Source organism: Hylobates moloch, unplaced genomic scaffold, assembly GCF_009828535.3.
Source record: "Hylobates moloch isolate HMO894 unplaced genomic scaffold, HMol_V3 SCAFFOLD_8, whole genome shotgun sequence".
NCBI classification, from domain to species: domain Eukaryota; kingdom Metazoa; phylum Chordata; class Mammalia; order Primates; family Hylobatidae; genus Hylobates; species Hylobates moloch.
Genome location: NW_026652283.1, coordinates 62322635 through 62340093, shown reverse-complemented (window position 1 = coordinate 62340093; position 17459 = coordinate 62322635). Strand labels below are relative to the sequence as shown.

At 38.8% G+C, this 17459-nt stretch overlaps 1 protein-coding gene and 1 non-coding gene across 13 annotated transcripts in view; one reads left to right on the top strand and one right to left on the bottom strand.

Annotated features, from left to right (window-relative positions):
• The window catches only part of PRRC2C (proline rich coiled-coil 2C), a 109592-nt gene that overhangs the window by 28489 nt on the left and 63644 nt on the right, over positions 1-17459 (top strand). For 11 of the 12 annotated variants that reach the window (XM_032161003.2, XM_032160996.2, XM_032160998.2 and 8 more), the window contains exons 4-11: positions 431-540; positions 1633-1758; positions 3496-3719; positions 8032-8114; positions 9107-9240; positions 9321-9408; positions 10695-10839; positions 13965-14018. In XM_032161003.2, the coding sequence (XP_032016894.1) occupies positions 431-540; positions 1633-1758; positions 3496-3719; positions 8032-8114; positions 9107-9240; positions 9321-9408; positions 10695-10839; positions 13965-14018 (964 nt within the window). The remainder of the gene's footprint in view (positions 1-430; positions 541-1632; positions 1759-3495; positions 3720-8031; positions 8115-9106; positions 9241-9320; positions 9409-10694; positions 10840-13964; positions 14019-17459) is intronic. The other variant, XM_032160997.2, reaches the window with a different exon arrangement.
• LOC116473948 (U6 spliceosomal RNA) lies at positions 5708-5811 on the bottom strand. The gene has a single exon (XR_004249510.1). It is a non-coding gene; the product is annotated as a U6 spliceosomal RNA (small nuclear RNA).

The window sequence follows — 17459 nt, the reverse complement described above, 5'->3', positions numbered from 1 at the left end:
ACAGTAATAAGTACAGTGGTGATCCTGTTGACTGCCAAGTGAAGAGTTTGCTTAGCTTTAGCCCTCAACTAATTTCACCAGTCCGGACTGTATGTATGTTTATACTGCCATTTTTAATTATAAGTGTTCACTTCTTCAAAACAGATATTTGGTAACTGTGTTTAATTAAAAGTGTGTGTGTGTGTGTTTTAAACAAAATGGAAAACAAGCAAAACTCATCTCATTGGGTTATTCAAAGGCAGAGATGAAAGACAATAAAAATAGCCATAATTCATTTAAAGGAATGTTGCAGAGAGAAAACATTCATAGGAGATTCACCAATGAATAAACGTATAGCCAAAATAATTTGTGCACAGGTTTACCTTAAATATAATATTGATTTTATTTAAACATACAGTATCTGAAATAATGGATTCATATTTTTTTTAAGAACACCAGAAGTGCCACCAGCACAGCCAAAACCTGGGGTTGCAGCTCCCCCAGAAGTAGCACCTGCTCCCAAATCATGGGCCAGTAACAAGCAAGGTGGGCAAGGAGATGGTAAGTGGACATTAGTTGGGGAAACTGCCTAGGCTTGATAGTTACTGAACAGCCATGCAGGAGATAAGGGGTGAACTGTGTTTTGGTAGAGTCATAAAGCATTGTTAAAGGATATACTCGAGGCTCTTAAAAAGGTTTTTTAAAAAATCTCTTGGGCTAGCTAAATTCCAATGTCAAAAGCCGTGTATGAGTCAATGATATTGGTTAAGAAAAGGAGTCTTTAAGATACCCTCTGCCCCACATTATTTTATCTTTACCTCTACATATCCAAGCAAAGCTTGTACCTTCAAAGTATCCAGCCATCGCATAGATTGTTAGAAACCATACTCATTTTTCATCTGTGTCCCCAACCTCTCCTGTTTCAGACATGCTGCCACGATTTCCTGAGAGGAGAAGAGCTAGAAAGTAGCCATAAAGCACCACTGCTGTAATATTCCCCTTTCCCCCAAGGAATGATGGAATCCCCAGCAGAATTTAGTTTTCCCACTTTCAAAACAGGAACTGTCTATAAAACATTCTATGGAAGAACCAATCTGGGCCCTCAAGCTAATAAAACTAGCTCTTTTAATTTATAGAAGTATAAAAAATAGGTAGATAGGAAGTTGGGTGAATGGTGAGGTGTAATAATCTCAGCTGTAAATTAAATCAAAGTACAGCAAATGAAGCAGTAAATCAAATAAAGGCATTTTAGCCTCATCTTGATCTTGGAGTCTTTATTCATCAAACACTGTTTCAGTAATATGATTTGAATGAATTCTGAGAATTCTTAGCAAAGGAATTTGATGTGTATTGAAAATGTAAGGAGTCATGATGAAAGAGAAACGAGAAGCTCTTCACTTGCATGGTCATCTTAAATGAGTCCTCTGGAATGGTACTGGTAGATTACCGTCTTAGACTTTCATCTCCTCATGGCTGATCATTAGCTTTTCAAAGGAGTCTAGATGAATTTTAAAGTTTTATGGCTATGAACAGTCATCACTGAAATGTGGAATAATTTATGAGAAAGAGGCAGAGAGCTCTTCCCTGGGAGGGTGGTTTGTATTATCTTCAGTATAAAAGTTACCTTTAATGTTTTTTTAAAAAAATCTACAGGAATCCAAGTGAATAGTCAGTTTCAGCAAGAATTTCCCAGCCTGCAGGCAGCTGGGGATCAGGAAAAAAAAGAAAAGGAAACAAATGATGACAACTATGGACCTGGACCCAGTTTACGTCCACCAAGTAAGAGTACTTTCTCTTTAATACAAAATGAGATCATATTTGTGTATTATCTTGCAATCCAACCTCCTGCTTGCTGTTGTATATATTATTTGCCTAGTTTGAAAAGGCAGACTCTGTACTATAGTCACTTGCTACTCAGGTGTGATTTTTGCACTGACAGTATCACTATAACTTGAGAACATGTTAGAAATGTGTAATCTTGGGCCTTGCATCCAACTTACGAAATCAAAATCTACATTTTAACAAGATGTCCAGGTGACTTTCATGTATACCAATATTTGGACTTCTTTATATTAGTTTTTGAGCAAGCTTCTCTAATATATAACTATTTACTTACTACTGTATTAATATTCGGTGATTCCTCACTTTCTGAGCTCAAACTGAGGAAACATAATTTTGGATAGTGAGGGATAGTTTATGTACATTACAAAGCAAAAACTAAAAATAGAAGTATAAAATGTTTGAAAGATTTTTAAATGTCTTCTTAATTGTGATAGCTTCATATTGTCATTACCAAGTATCTTAAAGGACCTTGTTTACATGGGGAGGTTCGTCTATGACAGAAGTGTTTACAAATTCCATATTTCTAATAACCTGATGTATTTCACATTTTTTGGCTCTTGTCAGATCTAAATAAATCTAAATCTTATTTTTCAAGCATCATAATGTGGTTGGTGCATTTGTATTAGAAATAGATGTGCTGACTCCTCTATTTTTTTGTTCAGTTGAATTTTCACCAGTTGTCTATTGCTGCAAAACAAATTTAGCAATGTAAAACAACAAACTGAGCTATACTTATGATATCTCACTGTATCTGAAGGTCAGGAATCCAGGATCAGCTTAGCTTGAGGTTCTGGCCAAGGGACTCTCTCTCAAAGCTGCAATGAAGCTGTCTGAAGCTGACTTGACTGGGGCTGTACTTCCAAACTGACTGGTGTAGCTGTTGGCTCTTTAGTTTCATGGTCTCTTAGTGGGGCTGCTTATGACATGGCTTCTGCAGAATAAATGATGAGAGACAGACACCCTCCACCCAAGACAGAAGCCTACAGTCTTTAATAACTTAATCTGGAGAGAGACATGGTATCACTTCTGCTGTATTCTACAGGTTACACAGACCAACCCTGCTATGTTGTGAGAAGGGACTACACTTAGCGTAAATACCAGAAGATAAAGATCATTTGGGCTATCCAGGAGACTGGTTACCATGCAGTGTTTCTTAGCAAAACCACCTAGCTGTTTTATTTGGTTAAGTGTAATTACACCAGATAATTTCACGCAATCTGTTCACTTGGGGGCATCTGTAACTGGCAATGATATACTGGAAACAGACAAATGAGAATATCACTGTCAACCCTTCCAGATTGTAGAAGTCCCATCTTCCTTCCCTCAGGAAACCTCAGGTGTGTCACTCTGAAGCATGGCCATCTGATATACGGAGAACAGTGATTTTAATCTCTACACCAAATATTGATAAAGCTTCATAGAGAAGTTCTAATATTTTCTTCTCCCACCCCAGTATTTGCTTATGGTGACACCCTCTGAGGTACATCCTCTCCACTTTGGAAGCCACTACTACCCAAACAACTTGAAAGCATTAGTAGGACCTGGATTAGACTTTTCCTGCTCTTTCACTCTGCTTACTTACTTTCATTTTCCTGAAATGTTCCTGGTTTGGTTTCACTTTGTTCCATTTTCAGATTTTTATCTTTTTCCTTTTTTTCTCTGCCTTCGTACTAGATGTTGCTTGTTGGAGAGATGGTGGTAAGGCTGCTGGCTCACCTTCGTCATCTGATCAAGATGAAAAGCTCCCTGGCCAGGATGAAAGCACAGCTGGAACATCAGAGCAAAATGATATCCTCAAAGTGGTGGAAAAGAGGATAGCTTGTGGTCCTCCACAGGCTAAACTGAATGGACAGCAGGCTGCTCTCGCTTCCCAATATAGAGCTATGATGCCTCCTTATGTGAGTATTGTTAAATGAACAAGCAGTCAAACAAGTGGTTTTTGATCTGGGGTCCAAGGAGCGAATTGTTATAGGGAAAAGTTTAGGTCTTTATTTTCATTAACATCTAACTAAAAATCAGCATTCTCTTTTATTCTATGGTATATTGTGAGAAGGGACTACACATGGTGTAAACACCAGAAGATAGAGATCATTTGGGCTATCCAGGAAACTGGTTACCACACAGTGTTTCTTAGCAAAAACACCTAGCTGTTTTATTTGGTTAAGTGTAGTTGTACCAGTTAGGAAACAAATCACAGGAGTATCAGCAGTATCTTTATTATTAACAGGGATTGTAGATATTTTCATATCACATTATGTTCAGCATTACTTCAAAATAATTATTAGACCCATAGATAATGATCTAATAAAGAAGCATGTACATTACCATACCACAGATTTATTTTGTAAATACAGAGAACAATTACACTAAAATTCTGTTTAATATAATTGTTCTTTGCAATATTTTTGTATTTTACATTATGCATTTAAAATGTTTTCCTGAGAGTAGGGCCATAGGATTCATCAGACTGCCAAAGGGATGGTTCATGGAAAAAAAGATAAAGAACACTTGCTGTAGTTTCAAAGTTTTTATTTGTGTACTTTTAATATTTTTTCATTTTTTTTTCTTCTTTTTTTTGGGAGATAGAGTCTTGCTCTTTCACCCAGGCTGGAGTATAGTAGCATGATCTCAGCTCACTGCAACCTCTGCCCGGTGGGTTCAAGCAATTCTTGTGCCTCAGCCTCCCGAGTAGCTGAAATTACAGGCATGTGCCACCACACCTGGCTTTTTTTTTTTTTTTTTTAAGTAGAGATGGAGTTTTGCCATGTTGGCAAGGCTGGTTTTGAACTCCTGGCCTCAAGTAGTCTGCCCACCTTGGCCACTCAGAGTGTTGGGATTACAGACATGAGCCACCTCACCTGGCCTTTAAACTTTTTTTAATGGAAAATTTTAAACATGTACAAAAATAAAGATAACAGTGCAATGAATCTGCCTCTTTTCCTACCACTTTTTTTTTTTTTTTTTTTTTTTGAAACAGAGTCTCGCTCTGTCACCCAGGCTGGAGTGCAGTGGCATGATCTCGGCTCACTGCAACCTCTGCCTCCTAGGTTCAAGCAATTAACCTAGCCTTAGCCTCCTGAGTAGCTGGAATTATAGCCGCCCGCCACCATACCTGGCTAATTTTTATATTTTTAGTAGAGACAGGATTTTGCCATGTTGACAAGGTTGGTCTTGAACTCCTTAACCTCAAGTGATCCACCCGCCTCAGCCTCCCGAAGTGCTGGGATTATAGGCGTGAGTCACCATGCCCGCTCTTTTCCTACCACTTTGGATTACTAAAGCAAATCAAAGATACTTCATCAGTAAATATTTTAAGTTCTATTTTAAAGGATAAAGACTTGGGGAGAAAGTTTGCAATGCTGTTATACGTAAAAAGAAAACTAATTCCTTGATATTCTCAAATATTATGTTAGTATTCCAGTAATTGTCTCATAATTAGGATCCAGGCAACATCCATTTGTTGACATTGGTTCATATTTCTTTTAAGAATCTTGGTACCTATAGATATCTCCATCTCCTGTTTCCTTTGGAGCTTATCTGTTATAATTTGTTAACCTGTGAAGTTCCTCAGATCTTGGATTTTGTTGATTCTATCTTTAGTTTCATTTAATATATACTCTGGCACCCGCCCCTGCCCTCCCACCACATTTTCAAAATTATTAGTTAGATTTGGTGCCCTCATTCTTTGTTTACTGTCAGCCCAATGTAAAGTTGTAAAGCAAGTCACATGTGCCTGGATACATCCATTTAGTTTTCCAGAAGACTCATTACTCTCATAGGAAACAAAAATCTAGGTCATATTTATTTAGTTTGTTGTTTAACTCCTAATGTTTGAATCCTAAATATCCATCATACTTTCCATTCCTTCACATTGTTGTTTTTATTTAAAAATATGGAATGCTTCATGAATTTGTATGTTATTTTTATGCGGGGGCTGTGCTAATCTTCTCTGTATTGTTCCAATTTTGCTGCCAAAGTAAGCATATACATTACTATTTTTTAATCATTCTAGACTAACAGAGGGAAATGAATGATTAAATACAATTACTTGTTAAATGTTTTTCGCTCTGACACCTAGGCTGGAGTGCAGTGGCACCATCTCGGCTCACTGCAGCCTCCACCTCCCAGGTTCAAGCGATTCTCCCGCCTCAACCTTCCAAGTAGCTGGGATTACAGGGGCACGCCACCACGCTCAGCTAATTCTTGTATTTTTAGTAGAGACAGGGTTTCACCGTGTTGGCTGGGCTAGTCTCGATCTCCTGACTTCAGGTGATCCTTCCGCCTCGGCCTCCCAAAGTGCTGGGATTACAGGCGTGAGCCACCGTGCCTGGCCGTTAAATGTTTTCCTAAAAGAAATTGGGAGTATGCTGACGTGGCCTAGAAAAATGATTTATACCCAATTTTTTTCTAATCGTTTTCAAATTGTGCTACCAAAGACCCCTGAACTTTCAGGTGAGAGGGTAGGATAGGAAAGAGGAGAGACCACGTGGGCATCATTCCCACTTTCATCAGTGATTATATTTGAATAAAGTGTTCCATTAATTAACAAAAACATCTAAATATCACTACTGTATACTGAGAATTTAAAATTTGTTTCTAAAATGAATTTTCTGGCAAATTCCTAGACTTTAAGCGTTTTTTAAGACCACATGAAATTATGCCTGGAATGACCAGATGAAGGATTTAATGCAACTTTAGCTATGAACATATGCCTCCAGTAGTGTCTTTATTAACTTCAGTATAGAAGTGTGATGCAACTGAAAATTCTCCAGAGTATCCCTCAAAGTTTCCCCAGCTGAGTTTCAGCTGTTGCTTGACTGAATTAACATTGCATCGACCTGACTTAAGAGAAATTTCTTCTCCTTTTTTTTTTTTTTTTTTTTTTTTTTAAAAGACGGAGTTTCACTCTGTTGCCAGGCTGGAGTGCAGTGGTGCGATCTCAGCTCACTGCAACCTCTGCTTCCTGGGTTCAAGTGATTGTTGCGTCTCAGCGTCCTGAGTAACTGGAATTACAGGCACGCACACCACACCTAGCTAATTTTTTTGTATTTTTTAGTAGAGACAGGGTTTCACCACGTTAGCCAGGATGTCTCCATCTCCTGACTGCATGATCCACCCGCTTCAGCCTCCCAAAGTGCTGGGATTGCAGGCATGAGCCACTGCACCTGGCTGAGAAATTTCTTCTTTAGACAGCATAATCATATAAACATAGCCTTACTTCAAATGTGAGGTAATTTTCTTATCTAACACACAGTGACTACTTTCTTTTTAGAAAAACTAGTCTTCTATTTCAGGATATAAATTATGTTTTTACAGTAATATAATTTCCTATTATTTACATAATTTGACTTGGATATAAGCATATAGTCAATGACCAAGCCATTCTTTGACACTTCTTCCCTTCAGAATCATCGGATGAATCCCTTGGTGTTATTTGTTCTCAGAATCTATCTTATATTTTCTCTTAAGTTTAGTTTCCCAGAGCCAAGTTCCTACAGAGAACAGTATCTGGACCTGTTTGGGACAGTTTATAATGATCATCTGTGCAGTAACTTGATTGAGAATTCACCTATGCCATATCCATAGAAAATTTCTGGGTAGCTCTCTGTCCCCCTTTTCCAACTCACTTCCTTGGATTGTGGACTGTCTCTTAGTTTTATCTGAGCTGAGTTCTTCTTCCCCACCCCTGCCACCCCTACATTTTTCTTTTTGAGGTGCTGGGGCTGGGGACTGATGTTATCCTCCTTATCCACAAATCTGCCTCTCATTATTCTACTCCTGCTTATGGAGGAAGGCCTACAGCATTTGCTTTTCAAATATTTTCACTTTGCTGTTTGCTAGGGTGCATGTGTGTACATATCCTGTTGATACAGTTACTTTAATTTATATATTGATACAGTTACTTTAATGTAATTTTACATTACATATCTTGTTGATACAGTTACTTTAATGTAATTTTATTAATATAATACAGAAGTTTTTCATATGATGTGCTCTAGTCTATTTGTAAAGAGTTGGTAGAAGCATTGGCCTTGGAAATGTGTTGCTATTGAGGATGAACAGATAACAGTTATTAATAGTTTTATTCACTTTAATCATTGTTTCTGTAAATTATAACTTCAGGCCTAGGCTCAGATTTATATATATATATAATTTTTTTAAATAACTGGGTTGCTAAATTTATCAAAATTTTTTGTTTCCTTCATTCAGATGTTTCAACAGTATCCGAGGATGACATATCCTCCTCTACATGGTCCCATGAGATTCCCACCTTCTTTATCTGAAACAAACAAGTAAGGCTATTAAATGATTAAAGTCTATAAGGAATATATGCTTGTTAAGATTTCCTGAAGGTTGAGTGGATTGTGTGATTCTGAGCTGTGTAATTGATCATTTTCCTTTCCTCACAGTACAGTTGTCATCAATAAATAATTGGCTAACTCTTATAAGACAGAACAGAAATAATTCATTCTTTTAAGCATTTAAATTAATTTACATAGGATTTTGAAAACTGAAAACCAGGCCAGGGACAGTGGCTCACCCCTGTAATCCCAGCACTTTGGAAGGCCGAGGTGGGTGATTCGCCTGAGGTCAGGAGTTCAAGGCCAGCCTGGCCAGCATGGTGAAACCCTGTTTCTATTTAAAAAGTACAAAAAATTAGTCGGACATCGTGGCGTGCACCTGTAATCCCAGCTACTCGGGAGGCTGAGGCAGGAGAATTGCTTGAACCCGGGAGGCGGAGGTTGCAACAAGCCGAGATTGTGCCATTGCACTCCAGCCCGAGTGACAGAGCAAGACTCCGTCTAAAAAAAAAAAAAAAAGAAAAAAAAAGAAAACTGAAAAACCTGGCCCTAAAATTGATGACACTTGTTTTTCTCTTCTTCCTTTCATATTATGGACTCCCCATTTTCTTTTCTTTTTTTTTTTTTTTTTTTTTTTTTGCATATTATATGAGACTTGAACATCCTGTTGAATTATTTTCCTCAAAATTATATATATATTTTGAAGTTAGTTTTATTCATATCGTTATCCTTTAGCAGATATTTGTTTTGTCTTAAATGTTTGAGAATTCTTAAAAACTTTATCAGCTGTTACTTGAGTTACGTATTATCCTATAATTACGTATTAATATTAATTTTTTCATACACATGTCAATGCAGAACATATTAGGTATCTTGGTGTAGAAAACACTAATGTTGAAATGAACTAAATTCCAATCTTTTAGTATTCTCCCAGTTTAGTATCATAAACTTTTGTATCTTTTCCATGACCTGCCTTTCGTTAGAGGCCTTCGAGGAAGAGGCCCACCTCCTTCCTGGGCCTCTGAGCCTGAACGCCCATCCATTCTTAGTGCATCAGAACTGAAGGAGCTTGATAAATTTGATAACCTAGATGCTGAAGCTGATGAAGGTTGGGCAGGTAAGAGGCAAAATTAATTAAGTGCTTTAAATTGTTAGATGCTTTCAAGCAGCCAGTCTGAGTTTTCCTTAATTTAATAGGTGCTCAGATGGAAGTAGATTATACAGAGCAACTGAATTTCAGTGATGATGATGAACAAGGAAGTAACAGTCCTAAAGAGAATAACAGGTAAGTTGTGATATCTTTTACTAATAACAGTATGAATTTGTTGATACAATATTAGCTACTTATGCAGAGAGGCTTTATTAATAGACAATTGTTTATTTGTAGAATTTATATATTCTCAGAAGTTTTACTGAACAGAGGGTGATTAATGAGCTAGATTAATACAGTATACAGCTAATCAAGGAATTAAAATTTGATGCGTCTCAAGAAAGTTTATTTAAAAACATTTAGGGCTGGGTGCGGTGGCTCACATCTGTAATCCCAGCGCTTTGGGAGGCCGAGGCAGGCAGATCACTTGAGGTCAAGAGTTCGAGACCAGCTTGGCCGACATGGTGAAACCCTGTCTCTACTAAAAATACAAAAATTATCCAGGTGTGGTGGTGCATGCCTGTAATCCCAGCTACTCAGGAGGCTGAGGCAGGAGAATCACTTGAATCCAGGAGGCGGAGGTTGCAGTGAGCCAAGATCATGCCACTGCACTCCAGTCTGGGTGACAGAGCAAGACTGTATCTCAAAAAAAAAAAGATATTTAGATGCTTGGCACCTAGTTTGGAGATCTTTTGAGAACTGGTATTAGGAACAGTTTTAAACTGTTACTTGCTTGACCTGATCCGTATTTACAAAATTGGAGAATAATTCCCTGGATTACTACAGCTGCTTCAGGTCCTCGATTTCTTAAAACTTAGTAAACTGCATTAGGGCCTTGGAAAATGGGGAGCTTTTTATTTCTTTTTCCTTCATTCTGGAATATTGGAGCACCAGTCAGGAATATATGGGTTATATATCATAAAAGTTGGGCTTTTAAAATATATGGAAGTTTGTAAGCACATTTGGCATAATTTTTCAGTTATGGCATTGTGACAAACATTGTTTTATGATCATTTAAGAGATACCTGTGATTTGTTGTGGCTTTGAAAAAATACTGTAGTTTGATTTATCTTTTTATTAAATCAGAATAAATTAGAATGCAGTTAAATAATAATTTCAATATTACCCAGTTATATTTGGATTATATTTCTTATGTAGAGGAGATGGGAAATTATGTGATTATATTATTTTGCCAGGAAATATGCCTGACGTGTGTGTTTAGATTTGACAACTACTGTATTGCACTTTCATAGTATATATTTATTGAAAGAACAAATTAGCACTAATGGGTCACACACCCATCTCATTCCTTAATACATTTCGACCCCAGAAACCATACAGAAATAATTTTTTTATTGCAAAAATAATGTACTTATGATACAGTTGATCCACTTTATTTCTTCTGCATTTTGATTTTTCAGTGAGGATCAAAGTTCAAAAGCCTCTGAAAACAATGAAAACAAAAAAGAAGCAGATGAAGTTTCCAACGCTAAATCATCTTCTCAAATACCTGCCCAACCATCAGTAGCAAAGGTTCCCTATGGGAAAGGACCTTCATTTAATCAGGTTTGTTGGACTCATGGAGATCCTTGTTATTGCAAGGATCTCCTTATTGTAATTACTATGTAATACTGTGGATAATTATTCTTACCTCAGAGTGGAACGGGACTTAGAAAAAGGAAACCATGTATTTTTTCTTAAATAGTCTTGACTCTATCATAATTTTTATTGCATTTAACCAGAATTATCAATACAGTAGCTAAAATTATCAAGTGAAAACTAAAGCTTCACCTTTTTTTACCTTACGATATAGCTCAGTCATAGCAAAGTGTAGGGATAATATTTTTCTAAAATAAAATAAACATTGCTGAAGTGCTTTATGGTTTATTGAATACTTAAATACTAGTCAGTCTTTTTGTGTGAATGGTACACTATCTGTAGGGAAATCACATAGTGAGTAGGGAGATCTAAAGTCTGAATCATTTTGAAGGACATTGTGAATGAAGGGAAATGTGTGTGCAACAGATGTTTGATCCCACTTCTGAGATGGTAAATGGTTGCAAAAGCTGCATTATAAACTGGGAATAAAAAGGGCTACTTTCAAGGGAGTCCACTTATCTCTTTATTAAGGAATCAGTATAGTTAGCATGTATTTGTTGGATTCATACAAAATAGATGGAGGAACTTGTCCCTTCTGAGGGCTAAAAGCAGGTAGCTAACAGTTTCCTTGACAGGAAAAAAAGTCAGTAAGCAGTTACAGTGTGCTAAGTGGCATAATCATAGAGGGTACAAAATAAGTTCTTCGAGAATTCATTTAAGGTAGAAGGCTGCAGAAGACTAAGTACTTGAGCTCATTCTTAAACAAGCATGATTTAGGCAGTATACAAAGGGAATATAGCTGTTATAAGCAGTGGAAACACATGTAGAGAAGTATGAGAAAACATGGCACATTCAAGAAATTCTAAGTAGTTTGATACGGGAGAGAGCTAAGAGAGCTATGTAAGAACCACTTAAAAATGTATGCTATATGAGGGTTTTAATCTTAAGGCATTGATGATCCATTGAAGAATAAATTTATGAAACCTGAAAAAGATGAATTTTTAAAATAACATTTTAATAAATTTTTTGTGTGACTTTTTACTTATTGGCATAATGGGGAATGAGAATTTTTCATGAAAGAATAGAGGAATAGATGGAATATGTCTTGATGTCTTTGACTTTTTTTGTGACAGTCATATGACAGTTTATGTGACAGTTTATATTAGCAAGCGAATGTTTCATATATTTTGTTCCATTATATTTTAGATTTTCTTTTTTTAAGATAAATCTCATATTTTTAGTTTGCCACTAGACAAGAATTGAGCTTACATAAATAAAATTTAGTAATTTGAAGTATAGATCTCCTCAGTCAGATTTGCTGGATCAGAATTCCAGAACAGCTAGACTAAAATTCTTTTTTCCCTCTTGAGACAGAGCCTTACTCTTTCACCCAGGCTGTAGTGGAGTTGTGCGATCTTGGCTCACTGCAACCTCCACCTCCTGGGCTCAAGAGATTCTCGTGTCTTAGCCTCCCAACTAGCTGGGACTACAGTGGTGCACCACCACACCCAGGTAATTATTGTATTTTTAGTAGGGATGGAGTTTCACCATGTTGGCCAGCCTGGTCTTGAACTCCTGGCCTCAAATGACCCACCCGCCTCAGCTTCCCAAAGTGCTGGGATTACAGGCGTGAGCCACCACGCCTGGCTAAAAATTTTTATTGTGAAGTGCATTTGAGATTCTAACCTTATTGAAATAGCAGAGTGATTCCATAGAAAGTAATCTTGTAGTGAGTGATATGCTTTTATTTAAAAAGAGAGGAGAAAGATGTTTAGTAATCTTACGGTATTGAGAAAATCAGTACATTCAGAAATATCTCTTTTTTTTTTTTTTGAGATGGAGTCTTGATCTGTCTCCCAGGCTGTAATGCAGTGGCGTGATCTCGGCTCACTGCAACCTCTGCCTCTCAGGTTCAAGCGATTCTTCTGCCTCAGTTTCCTGAGTAGCTGGGATTACAGGTTCCTGCCACCATGCCTGGCTAATTTTTGTATTTTTAGTAGAGACAGGTTTTACCATGTTCGCCAGGCTGGTCTCTCACTCCTGACCTTGTGATTGCCCGCCTTGGCCTCCCAAAGTGCTAGGCTCACAGGCATGAGCCACCACGCCCGGCTGAAATATTTCTAATAGGTATATCTTTTCTTTTTCTTTCGCTTTTTGAGATGGAGTCTTGCTCTGTCACCCAGGCGGAGTGCAGTAGCACGATCTTGGCTCCCTGCAACCTCTGCCTCCCAGGTTCAAGCAGTTCTCCTGTCTCAGCCTCCAGAGTAGCTGGGATTACAGGCGCCCGCCACCACGCCTGGCTAATTTTTGTATTTTTAGTAGAGACAGGGTTTTGCCATGTTGGCCAGGCTGGTCTTGAACTCCTGACCTCAGGCGATCCGCCTGCCTCGGCCTCCCAAAGTGCTGGGATTACACGTGTGAATCACCGCACCCGGCAGATATATTGTTTCTTCTATGGTTTTTTTTTTTTTTTTGAGGCAGAGTCTCGCTCTGTCGCCCAGGCTGGAGTGCAGTGGCGCAATCTCAGCTCACTGCAAGCTCCGCCTTCCGGGTTCATGCCATTCTCCTGCCTCAGCCTCCCGAGTAGCTGGGACTACAGGCGCCTGCCACCGTGCCCGGCTAATTTTTTTGTATTTTTAGTAGAGACGGGGTTTCACCATGTTAGCCAGGATGGTCTCGATCTCCTGACCTCGTGATCCACCCGTCTCGGCCTCCCAAAGTGCTGGGATTACAGGCGTGAGCCACCGCGCCCGGCTTCTATGGTTATTTTTAAGTAATTCTTTCAGGCTGGTGCGGTGGCTCACATCTGTATCCTAGCACTTTGGGAGGCTAAGGCAGGCAGATCGTCAGGAGTTCGAGAACAGCCTGGCCAACATGGCAAAACCCTGTCTCTACTAAAAATGCAAAATTACCCGGTTGTGGTGGCGGGCGCCTGTAATCCCAGGTATTTAGCAGGCTGAGGCATGAGAATTGCTTGGCCCCGGGAGACAGAGGTTGCAGTGAGCCAAGATCATGCCACTGCACTCCAGCATGGGCTACAGAGCAAGACTGTCTCCAGAATAATAAGAATAATTCTTTCTTCTTTATAATAGGAACGTGGAACATCTTCACATCTGCCACCACCTCCAAAGTTGCTTGCACAGCAGGTAAATTTTAACTAAGTGCTTGTTTATGGATTATAGGTTTTATTTGACCTTTTGTTTTGGTGGAAAGACACCAAATTTTTTATTTGAAACTTTTATGAGACAGTTACTAACTTTTTACCTTGTGACTCTTACATGTCTTACTCTTCATCCTTTTCATTTTCATTCTCAGTTGATAAAGCATGCTTCAAGTTTCACTAAGAAAATAAGAAGTACCTAGGAGATAACTTTTTTTTTCCATTTCACTGCCCGTATACTTTTTCTTCCTATTGTTTTTGCTGCTAAGGACACTTTTTTACTTTGTTCCTTGTATCCTTTTCCACTTATGATAATGTTATCTCTTATATTTTAAGAAAAACAACTTCACAAAAACCTCTCTCTTTACATTACTCCATCCCACTGCCTTCCATCCCATTGCAGTGTCTACCCTATTTCTCTGTTCTCCATCAGTGAAATTCCTTTTTTTTTTTTTTTTTTTTGTCTAGCTCTGTCGCCCAGGCTGGAGTGCAGTGGCGTGATCTCGGCTCACTGCAACCTCTGCCTCCTGGGTTCACGACATTCTCCTGCCTCAGCCTCCTGAGTAGCTGGGACTATAGGTGCCCGCCACCACGCCCAGCTAATTTTTTGTGTTTTTTTTTAGTAGAGACAGGGTTTCACCATGTTAGCCAGGATGGTCTCGATATCCTGACCTCGTGACCCACCTGCCTCGGCCTCCCAAAGTGCTGGGATTAGAGGCGTGAGCCACCGTGCCTGGCTAATGAAATTCTTTTAGTGAACTATTTATACTTACCGTCTTTTGCTGCTCATTCTCTCATTAGCCCTCTCCGGGCATACTTTCTTTTCCCAGTCTACCTTTGAAACTATTATTATCAGAGTCAGTGATGACTTCCATCTTGACAAATTCAGTTTTCTTGTCTTCATCTCATTTAAATCTCAGCTCAGTCATTGACATAGTTGATTTCTCCATCCTTCTTTTGTATGTGCATATATCTTTAGAGACAGGGTCTTGCTTTCTGGCCCAGGCTGGAGTGCAGTGGTGTAATCATAGCTCACTGCCACCTGGACTCCTGGGCTCAAGGGGTCCTCTCACCTCCCCAGCAGCTGGGACTATAGTGCACACCACCACGCCAGGCTAATTTTTTGCAGAGACAGGGTCTCATCTTCATGCCCAGGCTGGTCTTGAACTCCTAGACAAGCCATCCACCTTGACCTCCCAAAGTGCTGGAATTACAGACTTGAGCCACCATCCCTGGCCTATCCTTAAAACACTTTTTTTATCTACTTGCTTCTGAGACACCTCACTATTTTGTTTTTCTTTGCTTTGTATTCCTTCTGGGCCTCCTACACTTCAAGTCTTGGAGCACTCAGCCTTTTTCTCAGTCCATTTTAAAAATCTGTATCCTTTTCCTTGGGGATGTCTTCTATGAGCTGATGGCATTCAAATGTACATTTAGCCCGAAAAGCTTTGCACTGACTTTTAAGAGTCATATTCAACTATCAACTCAACATCTCCACTTGGATCTCTAGTAAACAGCTCAAATATGTCCAAACCGTAACACACACCCCCACCTTGCCTACGTACCCACAGTGCTGCTTCTCCTGTCTTTCCCATTTCAGGTAATGGCATTATCATTCACATATTTGCTAAGGCTGAAACTTAGAAGTTACTCTTAACTCTTCTTTTTTTACCCTACATCTAGCTTTATCTGTCAGCAAATTGTCACCTGTACCTTCAAAATGTACACTGACTGCTTGGCTACCACCTCTTATATTTCCTTTGAACTATTGGAGTGGGTTCTTGACAGATACTGCTTTCCTCTTATGCTGCCTGCTCACTTGCCACCTTCATCCCATATTCTCCTGTAGTAGTTGTTGTCTTTTTGAAACTATGGATTAGGTCCATTACTCCTTGTTCAGGTCCTTCTCATGATCTTTCAGATCTCTGTCCACTTTTCTGATTTCATCCGCTGTTCTCACCACATACACATTGCTCTTCCTGACGTTTTTACTTCTTTCTAACTAGCAGATTTTCTTTTCCTGAAATCGTTGTTATGATCAGGGTCTCCAGACCTTCCCTAATCACCCTACTGTGATAGCTGCACATATCACAACCATCACCATCATTTCCAGCAATCCCTCTCCTCATAACCACTGAAAGCTCTTTATAACATTTCTGCATACACAGAAGCTAAAACTAAAACATCTAGAAGAAAGTATAGAAGATCAAGTGTTCATGAACTTTGAGCTGACAAAGCTTTCTTCGATAAATAAGACCTTGGCCACAAATTAGAAAGGAAAAGCAGCTGGTCAGTTGGACTTTGGAGAACATTTCCCAAAGAATGCAAAGATATGTTACAGAAAAAAATATTCCTAATACATCTGACGAAGGACTTGTATCTGGACTTTTAGAGTCTTTCTCTGTTGCCGAGGCTGGAGCAAGATCTCAGCTCACTGCAGCCTAAACCTCCTGGGCTCAGGCGATCCTCCTGCCTCAGCGTACCAAGTAGCTAGGACCACAGGCATGCGCCTCTATGCCCGGCTAATGTTTTTGTATTTTTTGTAGAGATGGGGTTTCGCCATGTTGCCCAGGCTAGTCTTGAACTCCTAAGCTCAAGCAATCCTCCTGCCTTGGCCTCCCAAAGTGCTGGGATTACAGATGTGAGCCACCGTGTCTAGCCTGGGCCGTATTTTTTTTTTTTTTTAATATCTTACAACTCAATAATAAGTAGTTAAACAAAAAGACTTGAACATTTGTTTCTCAAAAGAAAATGTAAGAATGGCCAGTATGCACATGGAAAGATATTCAGTATCTTTAGTTATTAGGGAAATGCAAGTTAAAACCACTGAGATTTTACTACATTGCCAAAATTAAAGACTGATGACACCATGTGTTGGCAAGGATGTATAGAGCAGCTGGCACCCTTATACATTGGAAAACCTTATAACCACTTTGGAAAACAGTTTGGCAGTTTCTTGTAAATGAAATATCTATTTACCGTATGACACAGGATTTCCACTTCTAGCCATTTATCCAACAGCCAGGAAAACATACATTTACACAAAGACTTATGCATGAATGTTCATAGCTGTTTTATTCATAGTTTAAAAACTGGAAGCAACTCACATGTCTATCATACATGAAACAACATGCCCACAATGGAATACAATCCAGCAGTAAAATGGAGCAAACTACTCATACATAAAATAACCTCAATGCCATTATACTTAGCAAAAGAAGCTAGCACAAAAGAGGATATAATTTTATACATCTATATAAAATTCTAGGACAAACAGAACTATGCAAGATTAGGGTTGGGGTGCTTGGAGCCACAGGAGGAGGCAGAGGAGTGATGGAAATGTTGTGTCTGCATTGGAGCAGTGCTTACACAGGTGTATCATTTGTCCAAACTCATCAAACTGTACACTTAAAATATGTGCAGCACA